This window comes from Crinia signifera, chromosome 3, assembly GCF_055691185.1.
Source record: "Crinia signifera chromosome 3, ASM5569118v1, whole genome shotgun sequence".
Classification (NCBI taxonomy): domain Eukaryota; kingdom Metazoa; phylum Chordata; class Amphibia; order Anura; family Myobatrachidae; genus Crinia; species Crinia signifera.
In genome coordinates, this window is record NC_139219.1 from 40377773 (window position 1) to 40393750 (window position 15978).

The 15978-nt window shown below is 40.8% G+C and overlaps 1 protein-coding gene across 5 annotated transcripts in view; it reads left to right on the forward strand.

Moving 5' to 3' along the window:
• Positions 1–15978, forward strand: part of EML4 (EMAP like 4) — a 158055-nt gene that overhangs the window by 28621 nt on the left and 113456 nt on the right. Inside the window, exon 1 of one of the 5 annotated variants that reach the window (XM_083175687.1) lies at positions 1934–2118. The exons of the other annotated variants lie outside the window; for them this stretch is intronic. Within the exon in view, the coding sequence (XP_083031813.1) occupies positions 2088–2118 (31 nt within the window). The 5' untranslated portion in view covers positions 1934–2087. Of the gene's footprint in view, positions 1–1933; positions 2119–15978 lie in introns of those variants that run through there. 5 annotated transcript variants of the gene reach the window in all.

Here is a 15978-nt window from a genome sequence, read left to right on the forward strand (position 1 = left end):
TATTGTTGAAGCTAGGACAGAGATTAGGTGTGTGTGTGTGTGTGTGTGTGTGTGTCCGATGTATAACATGAAGACCATCTCTGAGAAGATCTGTTTCTAGTAAGGGCTGCTCAACAGCACTTTGGTGATTAACAATAAAAACCATAACCCAATTCTAATAGACTTTCCATCATGGGACAATATTTATTTAAAGCTAGTTAAGTATAACCATTAGCCTTCATAGTTGTTTGAAGGCTGAACACGCTGTCCTTGGATAGTACTGCCAGTGAATTAGGAGGTAAAGCACCAGGAGTACACCGCGTGCCACAAGTATAACTTTACACCCCACTTATCAACACATTAAAATGAAAAGTTGTCAGTCTTTGTTCTGTGACACACGTCTGGCATATCTTAGATTCCATGGAAATGATCTTCTCATTTATCCACTGCAGCGATTTCATGATGTTCTTGCTGAGGACAGGGGTTCAACACTCTGTAGCGAAATAAAATGCGTGTCCTGTGGGCCCTGGGCAAACTGTACATCTGCAAAGTAGTAGAAGTTCATTTTTAGTTGTGTTTGACTAAAATGATTAGCCGAATGCATAATCGAAGAAGATGATCCATGCTTGGGAAGTTATTGTAGTGTACTATATAAAACAAATGGGTACTTTAAAATGACCTTGCACTTAAAATGGATCATAAATGCTTGTTTCTGGGACATATCATTCAAGTGCATATTTTTTTTAAAAAGGATATTGGAAGAGCGTGTAACTCAATAATACAAAATTTATGCAAGACCTAAATATTTACCTGGTTGAATTTTTTTTTTTTTTATAAAGACAACAGGATTTTGTGCTAAATCAGGCTGATCTAGAATAGATTTCCGTTGTCTCTTTAAAAATGTTGTTCAAAGCCAAAGATATAGTACGTATTTATTTTTTATTTTTACAGGAGTGCAAAATGTTCACATCGATATTCAACTTAGCCCCACACCGTGGGCACAAATGATATTACATTATCTTACTGATTTGACCTTAGCGATTTCAGTATAGGTGATAGCAGGACCAAGAATCTGCTATTTAACGCTGGCAGATGTTTTGGCAGTTATACGCTGAGTTTTCAAAATGGCAAATTTTATGGATTTTCCGTTTTTCATTCTTTAAATAGTTTCAAGCTTGGACTAGCAGTGTAAGCATGCCTTTCTTATATTGCGTTTATATATACTCAAAAAATACCATTGTACACATGTGCATCAACAGAATCAGCAGTGAGTGAGGTGCATCAAAGGAAATATTAGCTTTGTTATTGGTTATCGTTTTTTTTTTTTTTTTTTGTGCACTGGCCCTAACAGGATGGCGTTTGTATATTCTCCCCGTGCTTGTGTGGGTTTGCTCTGGGTACGCCAGGTTCCTCCTAAAATACAAAAATATACTGGTAGGTCAATTTTCTCTAAACAAAATCAACCCTGGAATGAATGTGTCCCCATGTATATGTGGCAGGGAATATAGATTGTAAGCTCCACTGGGGCAGGGACTGATGTACATTTTCAAAATATTCTCTTTAAAACGCAGCAGAATATGTCTGCACTATATAAATAACAAATCTCTTGTTACTGCATGTTAAAGCTTGAAAGCTTACAGACCTTTTTGAAAATTAAAAAAAAAAATCGTTCTAAAATACAGATTTATTTAAACATTTTTTTTATTGATTTACCAGACTTTTAAATGCCTGCTGCTGTTTAATGACTTTAATGTTTTTTCTTCCCATACCTCTTACTAGTCCGAACAGGTTGGAGTGTACCTTTAAGACGTGCCTGAGTTCAGAATGCTGTGTTTGATGAGTGATCATGTGACACAGCGTGTATTACCAGACACGCCTCTAGTTGAGCAGTTTTCAATTATTGAAATCCTAACCTTTGCTCAGAGCAGGATTTGCTCCTGCACAGATATGTCCGTCAGGTCCCAGCATTCTTGAAGAAAGACCTATTTTTAGTCCACGCGGATGCTGAGTTTATAGTCTGTTGCAGAAAGGAATTACCAATAGGCTCCAATAATATTTAAAGGAATAATACATGCCACTGGATTTATTAAAAAAATATATATATTTAAATGCTAATGGATTCTGCAAACACAATCTGCAGTGAGTATTTTGGTGATCATACTTTTGCTAGTTTCAGTAGCAATGTATTGTTTTCTTCTTTTTTTGGCAAGAAGTATCTTCTCTAGCCTTTTTTTTTTGCAGGTTGATAGCATGGCATAAACTTTGTGCACACTGCAAATGTTATATATGAAGTGCACACAAGACTGATATGAAGAAAATCAAACTTCACAGTTGATTTAGATGCAGTTGTTAAATTGCAATAAGCAAACTTAAGTTTTAACTAATGGTTGCTTGCAGCATGTTATATTTTGTGTATCAATTTGTTATTGTGTGTGTGTATGTGTTTTAGTTGTATTCAAATGTACGTTTTGTCTGTTAAGACTGCAGCACAAGCCATCAGTGCCCATATAGCTCTAGTAAGACCCTAGATGTGTGCCCATTTGTGACTTCATTAGGTTATTAGTAATGTCTTATACCAATATCCTACAATGGGGGATATTAAAGCATAGAGAAAAAGTGAAGAGCTATGAATCTATGAATCACTAACCAATCAGACTCTGCTTTTACTGTACAAGCTGTGTTTTACAAATTAGTGAGGTGCTGATTGGTTAATGCTTTATTTCTCTCCACATTCTATCTCTGGGCTATGATAAATACCCCTAAATGTTTCTTTGATAAATATCCCCTAAATGTTTCATTGATAGAAGGCAACTGCTGCTTCCTGATGCAGTATGTGCCAAAGGTCTTAATTTTTTCTTTTAGAAGCGGTGTAAGGTTTAGTTTTCCATCCGAATAATGGGGAGCACATACACATGCAGTGATTTGTGCTAAGCGATTTTGTTTAAGCAAAAAAAAAAGGAAGCTAATGGTTCAGAATGAGAGATCTCCCTATCGCTCATTTTGTACACAGAGTTGCAGTCTCTTACTAAGCAATTTGACCAGATTTTGATTGCATGCGCACTGACTTGTTAGCAGGCAATAGTGACGTGCGGGACTGCGCATTGTAATTGCTCGGGGTATACACACCAAGGGATCTGTGTTTACTTCCTAAGCAATCTAGTCAGATTGCTTAGAGAGAGACAAGCACAAAATTGCTCCGTGTATATGCCCCTTAACTTCATACATATGAAAGGGACAATCTCAATCTCCTGTCTAAGTGACTGGAGATTGGGGGACACCCAAACAGACCAAGCTTTGGTGTCATGTCTAAAGGAAATGGGTGCAATGCAACAACTGCTTTTGGGGTGCCCAAATTGGTCACTTTTGTGAATTTCTACTGGCCAGAACCCAGAAATTCTGATATCGGTGGCTGTTAGCGCCCAAGTGGTTTAGCTAAATGATTTTTATTGAAAGTGGCAATCCCATATTAAAAAAAAAATATATATATATTAAAATTACCATTCAAAAAATATATATATTTTTTTTAAGCCTGCATACACCTCAAACAGGGTATAGAGACAGCTGGTAATTGACCTTTTTGAGCCTTTGTTTAGTTTCATGGACTGTCCGAATAACCACTGTTACGTGGCACATGTTGGTGTGAGTATCATAGAAGCTTTCGGACATCCCTCCTGAGCTCTGTGAGCACACTAATCCTCCACATCCTCCTCTACCCCCTCCTCGCGTCTCCCTTATGCAGTCACATGACGTGTGAGATATCCCTTTTCAAAATGTCCAAGAAGTTGGCTCATTATGGCTGCTAATGACTTGTAGGGAAGAAAATTACAAAATCTGCATGCCTAATAGGTGTTTTGCTGCTTTAATGTTTCTGCAGTTCCAAGTTTCAAAAACTGTGCAGCTGAACACTTGCGCTGTTTAGGTGCAAACACACCACACAATTTTTTTTTTTACACAATATGCACATAAAGAAGCATTGTTTCCAATGTTATTGTACCTATTGTTTAGTGTGCATGCACTATATCGTTAATGATGCGCAGTCCTGCAGGTTGTTAGTGATGTCGGTACTTATGTATTATCTGGACTCCCATGTTAAATGCACCCCATTTTTTCATACCCTTACTATCCAACTACGCATGGAGTTGATTTTATATAGTGTGGTGAGCGCAGCGAGCCCCGCGAGGGGACTCGGTCTCATAAGAAAAACGGGAGTCCAGATATTACATAAGTACCGTGATGTCTTCTATTGTCTGTACATGCAGGATATCGCTGCTGCGGAATGCAGCATGCCTCTTCTACCTGCAGTCACTGGTCGAGCCCAGCATTGGCAAGGGTGTTTGTGTGCTGCTTCTTGGTTGGTTACTGCGCTCTGGTTGTCTCTGTTGCGGGAGCTGCTTAACCAAGTTGGTCACTCAAGGGTTAAGGGTAAAGGTTAAGCGCTAACCTGGTGCCTAGGGTGTGTGTGGTGCGTAGGTGCAATACGTAACACAATGCTAGTATCTGTGCCATAGTGTATATTAATTCATAAACATGAGCATAATACAGTGATGGGGTACAAGTGTAAATGGTCGGTGTGGCAAGGGGACGTGGGTGGTTTGGTGCCTTTACTCCCCAGCAGACGTGGTTGGAGGAAGTGGTGATATGAATAATAGATAGGGGCTGCCCCTGGTGTCCCCCCCCCCCCCCCCTTCCCCAGATAGTCACCAATGATTGCTCTTCTGACTTATTTTGATATATCTCCTAGGTACTGTATCAACCATAAGTAAAAGTGTTTTGCTTATTTGAGATTACATTAAAACATGTAGTGTTCATTCTAGCACCCGCCAACTTTGAAAACCCATGCAGTTCCTCTTCCCTGCCTGAGGTGGCGCTGTCTGCTGCAGTGCTTCTACCACAGTGTGGTCTGATATGCAAACCAGACCTGTGCTAGAAACCGCACAGCAGACAGCGACACCCCAGGCAGGGAAGAGGAATTGCATGGGTTTTCAAAGTTGGCAGGTGCTAGAATGAACACTAACATTTACTGTAAGTAGGTAGCATTATCGCTTCTATTGCAAATGCAAGCATGCTTTTATGAGTTTTGTATTAGCTGCCTTTAACACCGGTATTTACATACAGTATGTGTGTGCGTATCTTATCCATGTCTCCCTTGGCAGTGTGATACATTCTGCAAGATGTCTGTTCTCAATTTCCCCCCAGTTTGGAATTTATACTGCATGTAGAGCATATTCCCACAGCAATGTCATTTGACTCTAGGCCATTTATTGTATGACTGGTAACCTGGTCAGTCTGCTGGCAAGTCTTCTGAGATCAAGAAGGATCCTTCTGTATTTGTGTTGGAAAACACGTCGGCTAAAGCGTTCATGCCGTTCTTGGCAGTCAGGAAACGCTAGGATCTATAAGCCTTCACATGAGATAAAGGCAAAGCACAGAACTATTGAAGGTATCTCTGGAAGGACTACATTGCTGCAATGACTGGAAGTGAAAACAAGCAGGGATAGGAGTATAAGAAGAGTTGTAGAAAGGCCATCTGGCAGAGGAATGTGGGGGAGTGGTCCCAGGTTTTAAGCAGGCGATGATGGCAGGGCTATTTAAAGACCATTCCAGTCAAGTTATGCACTGATCCACATTGCTGAAATGGTTTAATAGCTTCTTACGTTTAAGAATTTGTTGTACTGTTTCATGGAATGTCTTCAGTCTTTAGAGACCTTTCTGTGGTCGTATGAAGTTTGTATTATTGTCCTTGTATTATTTATAAGATGCAGTGTGAAGTTTTCACAACTTTTGCTTGTACTATTCCTGTTCTAACAAGTTGGAGAGCATATTCAGCCGTTTCCAGACATTCTCTGTCATTTTGATGTATTCATCTGTGAATTGCTGCAGATTTAACAAATCTTAGGCCAGATTTTCCCAGTGTGGTGTTACCTATCACAGTGCAAGGAAGCCATCATGTATACTTCACAGCATTTGTTTGTGGAAATAGCTGTAAAGAGCATACCAACCCGTATCGATCTATGACTTGTGATGTAATCTTTCAGTGACCCAGTTTAGGATTTTTGGTGGGGGGGGATTCCATTGCTTCCCAAAGCTCCCAACTAAATGGATATGTGCCATTTAGTTGTTTGTGCGGCTGGGTGAGAGTTCTGCTGGCACCCATTATTTCTTCTCGCACGGTCCAGGTTGGTGCGCTGACATCTAGGATTGAATAAGGACATGTCACTTTTTATATACGGCTCCAAAAACCAATTGGATTCCCCACTCCAGACCCCCCCCCCCATAATGTGTGCTTTCAAGAAAAAAAAATTGTAAAGTTTGCTGCTACTCACTCTATTTAGTATAATATATTAGTATTGTAAGATTAAATATTTAACCAGTAATACAAGTCATGCTGTAGTTTTTGCTTTGTCTACTTAGAAAGCCACTTAAGCACTGTACCTCAGGGAGGAGGAATGGTCTGGAGTTAAAAAGGATGATGTCTAAGCCTGCGACCTTGATTTAAATCCTGTTGTTTGCCTTTTGTAATCTTGTCAAGTTAAATTCCACTTTATGCTTCAGGCCACAAATATTGGAATGTAAGCTGTCTGGCGTGGGATTAGTTCTGCAATGTACAGCAGTATGTTTAGCAATGATTTTGCTGTGAATATCTGCTGTGAAAGTTCCCGTTGATATGATTAATTTTTTCATGTAGTGTGTGTGCTTAATATTGAACAGGTTTTACTACTTTGAAGTTCCAGTCTATTTATTTTATAGCATGTTTGAAATTTGTTAGTTCTGTCTGTAGTTTTAGCATTAATAGAGGTTAGACTCCACCATTAAAAGACCTAAGGAGCGATTCAATTGTTGCACATGCGCCCTTCTGGGTGTCTTATTACATAGTTGTTTTCCGATCAGGTGCCCTTTAACAGCAGCACTCTGAAAGAGTGAGAGAAGAAGTATTAAAGTCCGTAGTTTGGGCGACCAATCAAGCTCTTAAGACCGCTTTGCCAAACTCTGATCTGTCCGGTGCCTTAATATACTAATGGACATCTGATCTGAGCAGCAATTGAATGGCTCTGATAGATGCCCGTTAGTATAGACCACCAGTAAAACATAAAACAGTTAAGGTGCGCACACAGGGGGCAATATATTGCTAGCAATATATTGCTCAGCAATCATATTGCCCCGTGTCCCGTTTTCATCTGCGACCAGAGATGGGTCGCAGATGAAAATTTAAACACTGCTGGGTGAAGAGGCAGGGGATGTCGCTGGTCGGAGGAGCATGCTCCTCCGACCAGCAACCATTCAGGGGCTGAAAACGGGAGCGCGCACCCGACGATTTATCGCTGGTGCACACTCCAATCACTGGCAATATGGTCGCTCAGCGACCATATTCCCAGCGATTTCAGCCCCTATCGTCCCCGTGTGTACACAGCATTATGATTAATTTATGCAGTCTACAGTTGTTTCCCCCCCAAAATGTGGCACTACTGATTTCACATGTTCTTACCATAGATTAGAATAAAACTCTTTCCTTGGGATCTCTAAAACTTTTTTTCATGTCACACAGCAGGTGAACAGTTGTGTTCATTACAGCTTGACACATTTTTAAAAGATCCACAGGGGGGGTTTGAGACCTGCTACACTTAATCTGGGTGTTCTGATGACCGTGTTTGAGAACCTGTGGTATGGCTCAAGGGCAGCCAACTTCCGTCCTCGAAAGTTACCAACAGTTACAGGTGCACTCATTACTCATGGATGCATTTTAAAAGATTATGTATTTTTTATTACCAGTTACCTATATAGCGCACACACATTCTGCAGCACTTTACAGAGACTATTTGAACATTTACAACAGTTCCTGCCCCAGTGGATGTTACAATCTGTTCCCTACCACACATACAGGTGCACACATTCATTTCTAGGGTTAATTTTATTAAGAACCAATTAACCTACCAGTACATTTTTCGATTGTGGGGGGAACCGTAGTACCCATAGAAAACCCACGCAAGCACAGAGAATATACTCCACAGTGCCTTGGTGGGCATTTAACCAATAACCTCAGTGCTGTAAGGTACTGCAGTAATGCTATCCAATGTGCTGCCCATTAGATCCACAGGGGGAGCTGATTATTTCACTTATGATTCTGTGAGGAGACCTGCAAAACATGAACTGGGGGTCCGGAGGACAAAGTTTGAGAAACTATGGAATAGATCATATTGGTAAAAAATATTTAGCTGAAAAACCCATCTCGGGAGACGGTGATCTGAAATGTTATAGATATTCACCCTCCTGCATTGAAAACCATTTAAGTGCTCTATCCAGTGTCTGATGAGGGGTAAAACAATGATTTGCTCCCGAAGTCCCTTGTGTGTACTATCTGCATTTTTTTGCCACAGGTAGTGCACATGCTGACTTGTCCATGTCTTTCCAGCACTCTGCAGAAAATTACCGCAGTGGCAAAATAGATTGAAGGGACCAGACTGATGTCAGGGGTTTCAAATTTTCTGTAAGTGCTAGTCAGTTGTGACCTAAAACAGGTGGACGCAAGCTAAACACAATATATGTAGATCAGAAATCCAGGACATCTGTGTCGTGGGGTGCGCATTTTGTTAAATTACAGATTAGTACAGTTTCGCTGCCACCGTAAAGGAATATAATGGGATCGTTATGATCTCTGCACAAATATCAATATTTCACACTTCATTACATATAGCAATGTAGCATAATGCCTCCCAGGCTTGCCGGTTCAATAAGAAGCATGATGTATAGGCTAGATTATGGAGGTCATTCTGGTTGACACGCACAGCTTTTCCATGTCAATTTAACGCCGCCCGCACAACCCCCTCCCCCCCCACACACGTTTATTGTTAGTCAACATATCTTTTTACCACTTCCTTTGTTCTTCCCTGAAACAGGTTCTACTTGTCAAGCTAGCAGGGCCTAACATCAGTGGAGGATCCCTGAATTGTCTAACACCAGGTCACCTTGTCAAACTAGAAGGGTCTACTTACTACAGAGAGGTTAAACTTTTTAAAACCTAGTCATGAGAAGTGCCCACATATCTCCAGCATAATGATCTATGACTAGATCATCTTTATGACAGGAAACATTTTGGAATTCATTGATGTGCATCTTCATTTTGTGGCTTCAGTAGGGTTGATACCTTTTGTAGGACAAAGCAATAGGATACAAACAAAAATGGGCATCCTGGACCGTGTTTCACAGCACTGAGGTCACGGGTTGGATTCCCACATTTCTTAAAAACTGTTAGGAGCTTGTATATTCTCCCCGTACTAGCGTGGGTTTCCTCCAGGTACTTCGGTTTTCTCCCACAATACAAAAATATGCTGGTAGGTTAGTTTGGATCCCAACAAAACCAAATTAACCGTAGAATGTGTGTGCATGTACATGTAGTAGGGAATATTGATTGTAAGCTCCACTAGGGCAGGGTCTGATGTGAATGTTCAAATACTCTATGTACAGCGCTGGGGAATATGTGTACGCTATATAAATAACTGGTAATAAATAAAATGTAAAAAAAAAAGTAGTATAGTTTAGTGATCATTCTAGCACTCGCCATCTTCAAAAACCCATGCAGTTCCTCTTCCCTTCCTGGGGTGTCGCTGTCTGCTGTAGTGCTTCTAGCACAGTGTGCTCTGTATATCAGCATTGATATGCAAACCAGACAGCGACACCCCAGGCAGGGAAGAGTAACTGCATGGGTTTTCAAAGATGGCAGGTGCTAGAATGATCACTATAGTTTTGTTACCGCACTAGTGAGAGTAGTATAGGTGGGATAAGTGCATCCTCCCAATAGATGGGTTTACAGAGAGCATTAACAATTTGGTATCCGGACTCATGATACATTGACTCTAGGTCCTTGATGGCTAACCTTGACGCTCCAGATGTGGTTGAACTACACATTCCAACATGCTCTGCTACAGTTTTGCTATTTGGCCATGCTAAAACTGAAGCAGGGCATGCTGGGATGTGTAGTTCAACAGCTGCTGCAGTGTCAAGGTTAGCCATCACTGGTCTAGGTCGACCACTATTGATAGACAGGGTCAAAAGGTTGACATGGTTTTTTTTTTTTTTTTTTGAGCCGACAGGCAGTATTTATACCCTATAATCCACTACCGCATGGAGGGAGAATATAATAGTGTAGCGAGCCATGCAATGGGACATTGTACAATGAGACGGTGTCCATACTGACCTATGTTGACATAGACCGCAAAAAAATAAAAATGAAAAATCACGTTGACCCAAAGATTGTAGATCTAAAATACCATAACCAACAATTTTGAAGACCTGAGGGCTGATTCAATTGTGGTATGTTCCCCCCTGCTGCTGGTCTAAATCTAATATGCCACACACACTTGGTTGCCTCTAGAAATGTTGCCAATATAAGTCTCTAAAGCTGGGTACACACTAGTAGATATAGATCAATAAATCGGCAGCTATATCAACAGACTGTTTGGGCAGCTTGTTCTCCATTCACGCTGCCCGATTTGCATGGGCTGACATCACAACTGGGTCCTCTATCGCTAGCAGCTCTTGCAGCAGCTATACGGGTGGTTGGCTGATCGCCGGTGCGCTGTTTTCAGGCATCGGTTGTGTTGCACAGCCAATGCTATACAGTATATATGATTGACGCTAGTTTGGCCCATTTTGAGAACAAATTTGTACTGCGATCAGATCTGAATAGGGGCCTGTATGTATCAAATGACAATCAACCGTTTTACTCCCAAATACTGGAAAATAGACATTGTTAAATCCCATTTCATTTAACAAACTTATACAAACAATCTTTTTATCCAACCACTTTTACAGTACATGTTTTTAGTATATCCATGGCCCAGCACCGGTTGTTTAAAATCAAATAAACGGAGGTACAGAAGAAATCATCTCATCAACCATGGATATACTTAAGGACCTCGACGACTGTGTTTTGGAACCTCTGTATTAGGTGACTGCTCTCTGCCAGTTTTACTGTGTGGTCAATACAAGTATTGTTTAATAAACAGCACCAAGTGTGTAAACGGGAAGTGGGATTATGGAAATCATGTAATGCTGCTGCTACTTCTTGTTTACTTGTTGTATAGATGATGTATTCCAGTTGTGGAAGGCTGCAAAGCCACAGTGACCCATAATCGTATTGCTGTTGTGTATATATGCTGTAACGCCGTACAGCAGCTGACACCCACTTCCTGCGATGAGAGATGAACAGCAGCATGCTGCTGGCAGGATCCAGCGTTAAGCAGAGCAAGGCCTGACTTATGGTGGATTTATTGGTTCCTTGTTCAACTACCTTGTAAGATTTCCATCCACTGCATTTTGAGTCCTGCTGCAAATAATAAAATAGGTGACGTTAAATACAGGGCAAAAATACTTTTATACCAATGTTGCACTAAATATGGGTTTATATTACAGGTAACGCCAGCAAATGAATTCCAAACTCCTTTCACCAAAATAAAATCGGTATAAATTGGTCATTAAATTCGAGATTTTTTTTTTTTCTTCCAAGATTTCTAACAGAAATTTCTTTGCCTGACTTTTTTAAATACGGACTGTTTTCACTTGTGAAGGTTTATTGAACTACTCCTCAATATGAAGTGTGTGTATATATCTGTATATCAAAATAAATGTGCCCAATGCCAGAGGATTCTGACTTGCCATGAGGGGAATTCGGTACTTGTGTATTATCACGTCGCCCCCATTTCCATCGCATGGCATTGTACAACCAAAAAAATCGCGTTGCATCGCATGCCATGCCATATGATGCGATGCGATGAGACGCGATTATACCCGATTTTAAATTGTACACGCACCCAGACCCGATTTTACATTGTACACCCTCCCTGATGAGTACTGACGATGTTAAATGCCCCCCCATTGTTAACGCCAACCCACTATCAACGCCAACCCGAAGCGTGGCAAGCGCAGCGAGCCCGCGAGGGGCGGCGGTACGTGTCCTCCGGCCTTTTCATACCCCCACTATCCACGTCGGCATGGTGTTTATTTTATATAGTGTGGCGAGCGGACGCGCATTACTTCACAAGTATTACGCGCCCCCTCGCGGGGCTCGCTTTGATCACCACGCTTTGGGCTCGCTGCGCTCGCCACACTATATAAAATCAACTCCACGCCGAAGTGGATAGTGGGGGTATGAAAAGGTTGGAGGACGGGTACCGCCGCCCCTTGCAAGCTCGCTGCGCTCACCACGCTTCGGGTTGGCGTTGATAGTGGGGTGGCGTTAACAATGGGGGGGCATTTAACATTGTAATTACCCATCAGGGTGGGGATACAATTAAAAATTGGGTCTGGGTGGGCATTTAACATTGAAATTGCGTCGCATCACATGCCATTATAATGGCATGCGATGCGATATTAAAATTGTACACTCTTCCCGGGAAAAGCCTCAAATCTGGTCCATGGCATACCATCGCATACCTTAATTAGTGGTATGCGATGCGACGGGCGCCGTGATACCGGGAATACTATAGGAGGACAACTCCTGTATACTCAGCTTACTTGAATTTTACTAAATTTCTTCTGGTAATTCAATTAAGTGATAGGTGTGCTATTCCATGGCAACATATCACATCAGGAAAGTTTTTCTATCCTACACCATGGAGGTATAAGGAAAAACTTGCTATGTTGGTACTACTGTAAATAAAGTTTCTCCCTTTTGTTGTGAATGTAACATTTGAGCTTCACTGGTTAAACATAGACCATTATCTTTCTCTGGGTAAACATTTATTTCTAGCTTTCTAGCTGTGTTTAGTTCCATTTTGATAACTGTAAATGAGTCTGATTTGTATATTGACTAGAAAAGTATGTGGTTTATTCGTATAAATCACAGAAGTGGTTGTGGACTCTGGCAGTGCAGGGCTGGTGTCTGAGTTCTGCACTTATTTGAAAGTACAAATATGATGCGGTAATTGTAATTATTGCTTATTTTATGTTGCAGAAGTTCACATTAGGACAGCGTACTGTGCGTGCGCACTCTCTCAGCATGTCATCTGTGTTTCCATCCTTCCCCTCACCATTAAATCATTTACAATAATTTCATGTAGAAGGTAACACTGAAGATCTCTATCCAATTACCTTGATGTTAGACTTATTTACTTTTATAAGATGTTTGTCTTTTTTTGGTTCTGCGGACAATATTTGTTTATTGCTCCTGATCGTCATATTTTTGTCGATATTCATTTTGGTTTATTTATCATGCCTATAGAGGTAGTAGGCATGTGCAGATTGGGATCTTATTGGGTATCAGCTGTCACTGTTTTTGGCTCCAAAACATGTGACAGCCGGATAGCCAATAAGATCACATTTTCAGATCCGTGTAAATCTGGATCTGCACATGCCTAGGGTGAAGCCGCTTAACCCGACCAAAGTAATGAGAAGTTATGTTTGAGCACTGAATCAGGTAACTTTTTGAGTATTAGTCACCACGGGGTGGGATGTGATCTAAATTACAGATGCAGGCAGCTGATTGAACCTGAACAGAGCAACAATGGAAATAGCTCTGTTGGGTGCCATTTGATAAATCATTGAATCTCTCACTATGAATATGCCAGTGTTTTTAACCTGGTAAAAAGTAAAGTGGAATTAATAATTATCGGTTTTGTAGACTCGAAGGGGGAATATCCTATTAGCCCCATTGCCACTTTGGCTAATAAAAAGGGTGAAAACACATTGGATTGAGGATAAGCCCCGGTGGCTGCTTTAACGGGGAATATGCTTTGCATGCCTCAGCCGCACAAAGTGTAATAACTGATAACAGCGGGTATCGGGTAGAGGGATGCTGGCATCAGGGCTACTAGGATAGCCCTGGTGAACCTTTTAGCATCGGTGAATCATCTCGGATAAAATAGCATATACCGTATATACTCGAGTATAAGTCGACTTGATTATAAGCCGAGGCACCTAATTTTACAACAAAAAAACTGGGAAAACTTAATGACTCAAGTGGGACCCTCAATCTAGTATAAGCCGAGGGGAGCTTTTTCAGCATAAAAAATGTTCTGAAAAAGTAGGCTTATACTCAAGTATATATTGTACCCTTAATAACTCTGATAACTGCAGACGCTGGGGAATTATCTTAACATGTTTCTAAATGAAAATATTGGCAAAATAGTAAGAAATGTTTAAAGTTTGCTTTTTACACAACATTTTTATTTTCAGCAATGAATTTTTCAGTTGGTGAATTTATTTGGAAGGCTTATCAAAACCTTTTTTTTTTTTTTTTCAGTGTATAAGTAATAGGTGGTGGTTTGATTATTTGGCAGTCACGTTTGTGGAATAGTGGTTGTTGTGGACTGGCCAATGGCCCTTTTTTAGATCTGATCGCAGTACAGATTTGTTCTCAAAATGGGCAAAACCATGTGCAATACAGGTGGGGCAGATGTAACATGTGCAGAGAGAGTTACATTTGGATGGGGTGTGTTGCAACTGAAATCTAAATTGCAGTGTAAAAATAATGGACAGTATTTATCCTGCACAGAAACTAAATAACTCACACAAATCTAATGGTGTGTACACACGGTGAGATTACCTTGCTATTCGACTTGATTCAAGTGCTATACAATCTTTGTATGGATTGTATGTAAAAAGTACAGCGATAGCAATCAGCTTTAGATTTGCACTATACAGTCATTGCTGCCTTGTCTATCTGGGTTTCGATTTGAGCTGTCACGGGATCGCGCATCGGGAGCGCAAGGTAAAAAACCTGTGCGATCTGCATGCGATTTTGACTATATAGTCAAAATCTCATGCTGGATTGTACCGTGTGTACACAGCATTACTCTCTCTATACATGCTACATCTGCCCCACCTGCAGTGCACATGGTTTTGCCCATTTTGAGAACAAATTTGTACTGTGATCAGATCTGAATAAGGGCCAATGACTGGAGGTGTGTATGTATTTGTGACTGTTTGAGTATCTTTTACATAACATTAACTTGTAGCAGTTTTCAATGGCCTTAAGTGTGTTGCTAGTACTTTTGTGTCCGTCTTTGCCTAGTGCCAGATTGTATGCTGTGTGGCAATGAGGGATAGATCTTGGTTTTGGTGAGTAATATTGTCCCATATACTGTTTAATAGGTAATATAATGGTGTTTCATGCAGCAAAGTTTACATGCTTAGGTGTTTTGAACAGGTTATATGAGTTTCTATATTCATACAGTACCTGCCTGCATTCCCTAAATGGCATGTTTACACCTGTAGCAAGGGTCTATTCATATCCCTTGCTTGATCTTCTGTCCTATTCTTTCATCGCAGAATGTGACCTTATACAAACACCTTTAATACAGTACGTTGTAAGTGAAATGTTTTGTGTAATGTGTGAGGCTGTTTACATTAATCAAATGCTGTGGCAGACACTGTGATCGGTATTATTATGGCTTCAAACGCCATTCTGGAATAAAAGTTACGATTCTGCTTTTTCTTGATGTAACTTTTATAAAGTGAGTCTCATACGTAATTGGTTCAATTCTGCTTCAGCAAAATTAAAATACAATGTGAAAATATTTGTGTAATCCGGCCTGGTCACACACTTGCAGTAGGCAATCTATGTATTCGTTTCTTATATAGCACATACATATTCAGCAGCACCTTACAGAGTATAGTTGCCCATTCACTTCAGTACCTGCCCCAGTGGAGCTTACAATCTCTATATTCCCTACCACATGTACACGCACACACAGACATTCTAGGGTTCATTTTGTTGCAAGCCAATTGACCTACCAGTATATTTTTGGATCGCGGGAGGAAACCGGAGTACCCAGAGGAAACCCACACAAGCACGGGGAGAATATACAAACTCCGCACAGTTACTGCGCAGTCACCGCTGTGAGGTGGTAATGCTAACCATTACACCGTCTGTCGGTCTGTGTTAATTCTTCTATCGCTGGGTGAAGCAAACTCTTATTCAATTGTTCCCCCCGCAGTTGTCACTAGTTAGTACCCAATGGGGCAATTCTGTTATTGCTCCATTTGTGTGCGTGTACTGCGGGGAGA